This window comes from Hordeum vulgare, chromosome 5H (assembly GCF_904849725.1).
Source record: "Hordeum vulgare subsp. vulgare chromosome 5H, MorexV3_pseudomolecules_assembly, whole genome shotgun sequence".
Lineage (NCBI taxonomy): Eukaryota > Viridiplantae > Streptophyta > Magnoliopsida > Poales > Poaceae > Hordeum > Hordeum vulgare.
Window position 1 is genome coordinate 544,693,522 of NC_058522.1, and position 7,525 is coordinate 544,701,046.

The 7,525-nt window shown below is 44.4% G+C and overlaps 1 protein-coding gene across 1 annotated transcript; it reads right to left on the reverse strand.

Moving 5' to 3' along the window:
- Nucleotides 1-825: 825 nt before the first annotated feature.
- LOC123452642 (YTH domain-containing protein ECT3-like) lies at nucleotides 826-5,213 on the reverse strand. Its single transcript, XM_045129339.1, has 9 exons — nucleotides 5,067-5,213; nucleotides 4,586-4,665; nucleotides 4,327-4,483; nucleotides 4,142-4,197; nucleotides 3,541-3,972; nucleotides 2,560-3,123; nucleotides 2,233-2,445; nucleotides 1,879-2,028; nucleotides 826-1,479 (listed from the first exon to the last, which is right to left on the reverse strand). The coding sequence occupies exons 1-9, from the start codon at nucleotides 5,083-5,085 to the stop codon at nucleotides 1,225-1,227; spliced, it is 1,926 nt and encodes a 641-aa protein (XP_044985274.1). The 5' UTR covers nucleotides 5,086-5,213; the 3' UTR covers nucleotides 826-1,224.
- Nucleotides 5,214-7,525: the final 2,312 nt, after the last annotated feature.

Genomic DNA, 7,525 nt, shown 5'->3' on the forward strand with positions numbered 1-7,525 from the left:
ATTTAGTCTGTTTTGCAACGTATCGCCCCAGACATGGTACTGACACGAAAAAATTATCAATCTTGGTACCAATCTGCTTCCAATGCCTCAATTGTGGCACCTTCATGCAATTTACTCCGTCTGATGAGTAATTTTGGAGGGATTTTTAGCATCTACTCCCTCCGTTCCTAAATATAAGTCTTTTAAAAGATTCCACTATGGAATACATACGTAGCAAAATGAATGAATTTAAACTCTAAAGTATGTCTATGCATCCGTATGTAGTATGTAATGGAATCTCTAAAAAGATTTATTTAGAAACGGAGGAAGTACAATCTTGAAGCATCAGGAAATGTCCTGGATGCTACAGTCAGAAGCTTCAGGGATTATTTGCCATCAGATTCAGCAACGACCAGTACTGGTACCTCCTCATCTGGAGGTAGGGCTGACATGACTGAAAAATAAGCCTGACTGCTTCTTCCTCTTGATGCATGATAGTAAAGTCCAGAGATGTATATTTTTATAGACCAGCAATAGTCTTACAATGTGCACCTTGTCTAACTCTTGATGCATGATACTAATGTCCAGAAATTATGGACAGAAGAATCGAATTGCAGTCTGAAGCCTTGGCCCCAGCAAGTTTTGGTGCTGAATCCTACTTAATATAGCACAACCGCAAAAGACAGGCTAAAGCTTAGCCTCACAGTTAAGTTGTTTTGACAGACTTCCTCCAAAACATCATACTCTTCGTCTAATCTTGCTTTGCTGCTACCTTGGTGCCACCACAACAGAAGAATTTCATCTCAGCCAAAATAATCTACTGAAAAGCATGAAAAAAACAATGGCTGCTGAAAACTGCTAGCATTCACTTCCAACATAAAAGATGCACCACAATCATAATTGTTGGTTGCACAAGCCTTACACATCTCAAACCCCCTAGGTACAACTCCTAAAGCCATTTCGGAACACGAAAACATCTCACCAGAACAAGAACTGACCTCTAATCTCCTTACCCACCCCCAACCACCAGAGCACAGCAACGGCGAAGATACTACAGAAGAGCAGAACCAGCAAAAAAAAAAGTCTCTGATCAAATCATGAATCGCCTCGGACTTGCACCTTTCTGCAGCCTACAAGCATATCCAACTAGCAGAATCTTGAATTCCTTCACCCGCAGCCAACTTCCTCCACCCTGTATAAGCTGTGCTCCTCGAATGGATGATCAAATGACTTGAGCAGCGGAAATCAACAGCCAACTGCGGCCGCTGCCGGGCTTGCGTCTGTTGGGGCAACACCATTCACAGCCCCTGCCGCCACACCATTTTCCACCACAGGGTTTTTCTCTCCTAGGACCTTGAGCTCCTGCAGCCCCTGCTTTGCATCAGCATCTTGATTTTCAGTGTTGCTGGTAGAAAGCGGCTTTTTGTTCATGATCCCCTGCTTCTCATCGACATCTTGGTTTTCAGTGTTGTTGATAGAAAGCGGCTTTTTGCTCATGATCTGCAAGACCAGTAAGGGATGTTCAAGTAAGTCCAGCATTTCATAGAGCTGAAGCTTGTTTGGAATCTTTTCAAGAAAAAGAAACTTGATTGTAATCAGACTAGCCTAGGTACTAAATTTCAGAAGGATGCCATGGAATTCACCAGGATCAAGCTGCCATAACAAAATTGCATTACAAGAAAACAAATATAGACTAACAGGTGGTCCTCTTATCACACATATGCTGCAAACATTTACATGCTAAAGTAAAAGGCACTCATATGCTACACTGAGGTAGTTCTCGGTAGTTCAGACTTCTGGGAGGTCCAAAACAGTGTATCGTATGAAGAATTGCAGACAAAACTATCTAGCCATAAAATTCACCAGTTTATCAGATAAAGTATGCTGCTATCCATGTACCTTCTCCAGTGGCTGCTGCTGTCGCTTGGATTTCTTCTCTTGCATTATCTTCTCACGGTTATCATAAAAGCCAAAGTCATCCAACATGGATGTCTTGCAGACATGATCCTTGAAAATCTTTAGCACCTGAAGCCCTTGCTCAAGCCTAACCTGTAGACAGCACGAGAAAGCAGGTCAAAAACCTGCTGAGCACAGCATTCATAGAGCTAAACATGCAAATTTTAAAGAACAAGTTGTCAATTTTTAATAGAACACAGTGTGATCTATCACTGTTCATATTGCATGATGCAAGCGCACTGAAAGACTGCCATGGTGCACCACCAGAGACTTTACTTAGAAGTTTACAGTTCTCACCTCCTGGGTATCTCTGCTGTTCGTCACTGGTTTGTTTTCGTTATACTCAAGAATAATGTGCTTCAGTAGAGTGTTGGGAATGTCCTTTACAATGTGCCACTTGACGGGGAAGCAGCCAGTCCACTTGTCTTGCTGCCAGTATTCAACTGTCTTGTTAAAATCAACCTGGCCAACCATCTCGGCAAGTCCAATGAACTGACCGCTGGTGTTGACCTGAAAAAAAAAGAGAGGAACGAGGAAAGATGCATCAGATCAGCAACCACTATGAAGACTGTTCAGATAGAAAAAACAGGCTGTTTTAGCAGCACATAACTATTATGCACTTACAGAGAACAACAGAAATATAGGTGAATTGCTTGATTTGTCTTTAGCTGCTTGATAAGCAGCATCAAGCCTTTTATTTCCGCTGGGGGTGCTTGCCCAAACATTGTACTTGATGCTCTTGTGAACATCATCCTCGCTGTATGATTTTATAATGAAGAACTTGGCATCTGAGTAAGTTTCAACAAAGTCAGCCTTATTGTACTGATCCTGCACAACTGTATTTGAGGCATCACCAGTAGGAAGCTCCTGTCCTTTCGCAGGTGCAACAGCAGCTTCTCCAGCACCCTGTTCATTTTTAATGACAGTGCTTCTTGGCCCTCTCTTCAGCTCATTCAAGCCATCTATGTTCTCATTACCGAAACGGTGTGATCCATAGGTATTTCCTCTGGACTTGTACTTTCCATCTGACGGTACATTCCACCCACCATACATACCAGAGCCATAGAGGTGAGATCCATACCAATAGTCAGGTCCATATGCATTTGCATTGTACATGACACTAGAGTACATCGAACTCATGTACCCAGGTGTCTGTGGCCCCATTGCTAAGTTTTGCCCAAGCAAACCCTGGAAGATATGTCTCCATGTTAAGAACAGGCTATTTCAATACATAAAACATATGAGCTTGCAGATATGCAGAATACAAAATTTTCACTTTGACCTGGCAAAATTAATTGTTGTCTGTGCCCCCTCAGATAACCACAATGATATACGCAGCTAATTACAATTACATATATCATAAAGACATATACCATCCAAATCGGTGCTTTCACAAACCGTATCAAACCATGTTGGTAGGATCTAGCAACAAGCAGCAATACTCAAAATTGTTGAAAATATATAGCTACTCATAGTTGCTGAAAATCTGTGATGCATGCATCTGAACAAAGACCAGAAAGCTACACAGAAATAGCTCTCTGGGGAAGAACAGTATGCACACCAGAAATGACAAAGCGGTAATGAATTCTGATTCTTCGACTGTACCTTGGTTTTAGGATTAGAAGCAGTTGATGTAGAATTTCCAACAGAGAGTTTCTGCTGAGTATGACCACCATACGATGGATAAGCAGCTTTGTCACCATGGTTCTGATAACTAGCTGAACGCCCACTTGGTTTCACGGGGTATGTCGTTTTCTTCAGACCTGTTGAGCTATCAGTGCTGTTTGAATTGGCTTTGGAAGCAACCAGTAATCCAGGCTGCTGATAAGCAGCAGGTGCAGCAGAAGCATCCTTCTGAGGTAAAGGATCTGATTTGCCAGCATTGGGCTTGTATGCTGGCTTAGTGGTGCTAGTAGTCTGTGGCTGGTGATACGTGGACGGGTACTGGTAATGCTGAGACCCATACATCTGCTGCCCATCATACCCAGATGAAGCAACACCATACTGAGGATAGCAATACATGTCCCCATAAACACCCTGCAGAAAACCAACAGGCTAAACTAAGTCATCCTAGCACACTTGACATGCAGCAAAAATCTTCAAGATTCTTTACAGTGGCGATTAGTTCTGCAGGGTCGGCCATCCGAGGAAAGCAGATAAAACCTGGTGTCTGCAAGGTATGTAAAGTAGAGGATATAACACTCACAGGGTTAAGTGGCTCTGCTCCGTCAAGGCCCACATACACTGAATAATCACCCCAGCCTGCAATCCCGAAAGGCATTTCCATCAGAATATCACCAAACAATTATGATTTAACTACAAATTGGCACTGCAAAGTGTAATTCAACAGAAACAGACAGCAACAGACTAAATGGTGCCTTGGTGCCTCACCTCCATAGTAGTACTGGTAGGCGTCTGCGCCAGCACCATACATGTTGGCATTCTTGTAATCCTGCTGCCCCATGGCGGGCCACTGCCCCGCCGACGACACCTGGGGGCTTGGAGATGCCACCACGCCGTTCAGCCTGCCATTGGGCGCTGCCGAGACCTGCACCGTGAGACAAATTCAGACTAAGGAACGCCCACTACAGCACCATCACGACGGCCACGCAACGAGATGGTGCAGGCTACAGAGAGCGGCGGGGCATACCTTGTTCTGCGCCTCTTTGCCCTGGCCGGCGACGACGCCCTTGGGATCCAGCGACAGCTTGCGCAGCAAATCCGCGGCGTCTGCACCACCACATGTCAAGGGGAAACCGATGCGGACACGCCCGAAACCCAAACAGGCAAAGATCCCCTGCAAAAAAGCCGCGCGGCCGACCGAAATCCTAAGCGGCAGGAGCGAGCACACCCCCGAAACGCACGGAAACGAAATCCCCTAGGGCCTAGGCTCCGGCCCGGCGAGGGAGCACGCCTACGGACCGCCAATCAGAAAACCTCCACGGGCGAACCCCTCCCGAACCCGACGGAAGCCACCACGGGACCGGAGGAACCGGACCGGGCACCGGGAGATCCGGCCGCGTGCGAAACGCCCCGACAGGGAGACACCCACCCGCAAGACCCAACGGAAATTCGGAGGGGGGACAAAGCGCGACCAAACCAGCGGACGAGCGCGGCGGGTAAAAGGATACGGTCGGCGGCGGGGGCCATGGCGGCGGTCCGGCGGGGCGCGGCGCGGCGCGGGGGGATAAAACCCAGAGAAACCCTCGCGGTGGATGGGGGGTGGGGTGGGGTTGGAGTAGGGGAGGCGCCGCAACGTGGGAGAAAAGAAAGAAAAGGGAAACGAGTGGAGGGAGGGGACGGCGTTAAGTATTTCGCCGTGGGTGTTTGGAGGTTTCAATGCTTTCCTTCCTCCTTCCCGCTTGCTTTGGATTTTTGCGCTTTACTTACTGCTGTCCGTCGACGGGAAATGCGTGGGCCTTTTGGGCTTTCCGGTCATGTGTTGTCGATGACGGGAGGACAAATCGCTTCCGTGCACATGTTTCGATCTGCGACTGCCCTAAAACACAATTCGGTTGCTGACTGTGAGTGTGAGGTTATTTTATTCAGAACTTCATGCCTGCTAAAAAAACTACTGCTCAAAAAATAAAAATACGGCTAAAAGTTAGATGAACTCATAAACAAAAAACATGTATCCTCGTAAAAACACAATAGCATGTGGTTTTATTTTATTTATTTTTGTAAAAAACAAAATTGTTCACTAAAAGCTTCTTGGACACGATGTCTGGTGAATGCTATGCGTGACAGCGAGAGCACGGGTTGTTTCTAGTACCCGGTAATGAAAAAAGGGTTCGCAGCTCTCGGGGATGAGAAAATTAGGCTACGGAATTATACAGCTATCTTCCTTTTATTTTGTAATAAAACGACTTGAAGATGGCATGATTTATCCCGACTTTTACGCTCTGCCATATCCAAAACAACAAGAATTTCAAGGCTTCCGGTTTTCAAAGGCGGGTGGACATTAGCAAAGCAAGGGCTATGGCCTAAATTTCTTAATTCCATTCTAGATGCTTTATTCTAAATATCCAAAATAGTTCGAAACAAAATTATTCTAAAGATTTAAAAAGGGTTGACAAACCAGTGGAACAACAGAGCAGCGAAATGATATTGTCGACAACAGGGGCCACGAAGACGGTCTAACAGCTCGCGAACTATGCTGGCGTAGGGGAATAATACTCAGAGAAATCCTCGTGTTTGATGGGAGAGGAGAGGGGAGACGAGGTGCCGCATTGTGGGAGAAAAGAAAGTGGAACGAGGGAGAGCAACAAGTGATGTAAGGATGGTGTTAAGTATGTCGTCGTGGGGTTTCGGCGATTTTAATGCTTTCCTTCCCGCTTGATTTGGACTACTAGTTGGGGGCACGATTGCGCACCGTCTAAAATCAAGGTGTACACGCTTCTTCATTTTGAAGAGAAAAATGAGAGGAAATAACCTTACCTTCAACTCGTAAAAAAAAACTTTCTTACCTTAGCCAGACAGTATATGACATGTGGTCTTCACATCCATCTCTAAAAGAAAGAAAGAAAGAAAAAACTCAAATCCATCTTTAAAAAAAAACTTTAATAAAAGAAAAAACATGTTCTTACCAGGAGGTGTCACTTGGTATTGCTAGTGTTCGCCCTTCTTTCCTCTTAAAAGCATCTCCAAGAGCTTTTTTATATTGAATTGTTAAAAATTTGTTATATAAAAAAAAGATTTACAAAGTCAACATATTTTTTGCTTCAGTAGCATATGTACATTGAATTGCTATATTTGTAAAAACACATAATAATATATGCAGACAGTTTATCATAGACACATTAAACACTAGCATGTATACACATGTATGTATACTAGCACAATATGCGTTCACGTATACATGCACACACACGCGTACACTTATATACATACACTTACATACATGCAGCACACACGTACACACAACACACACGACACGTACACATGGAACATACACACACGTACACATGCAGCATAGACACACACGTGCACATGCAACAAACACACGTACACGTACACACGCGCGCGCACACGCACAGCGCACGTGCGGCACACACACTAGTACACAGATCCACCTGTCATTGAAATAAAGTAAGGATTTAGGAGGCTTGCTAAAAATTTACAAAGTGATATTTGGCTTTGCAAAACATGCAAAATATGAGTGCAAATATAGGCTTTGTAAAAAAATGAGGGGAACCACTTATACAAAGGCTGTTGCAAAGGTTTTTTGATCAAAATTTATAAAATAGCAAGTGAATGCAAATATAAAAAGGTTGTTGGAGATGCTCTAATGGGTCTAATTTTGGCGCTTCGCGTAAGATCGATGGTGTGGACCTCCTGGCCCTTTTGGGGTCCGCTTTGCAAACGTTTCGACCTCCTTTTTTTTTTTTTTTTGAAAAGATGCACACATTTCGATCCGTGACTGACTTCTGGGGTTGTTCAAACTTCAGATGAGCTACTTGTGCTCAAAAAACTCAACAACAGAAAATCTTCTGGTAAACAAATAGATGAACTCAGAAACAAAAACATGTACCCTCCTAGAAAGGAAACAATAACATGTGGTTCTAAGAATTTCATTTTCTGCCTGTCATAT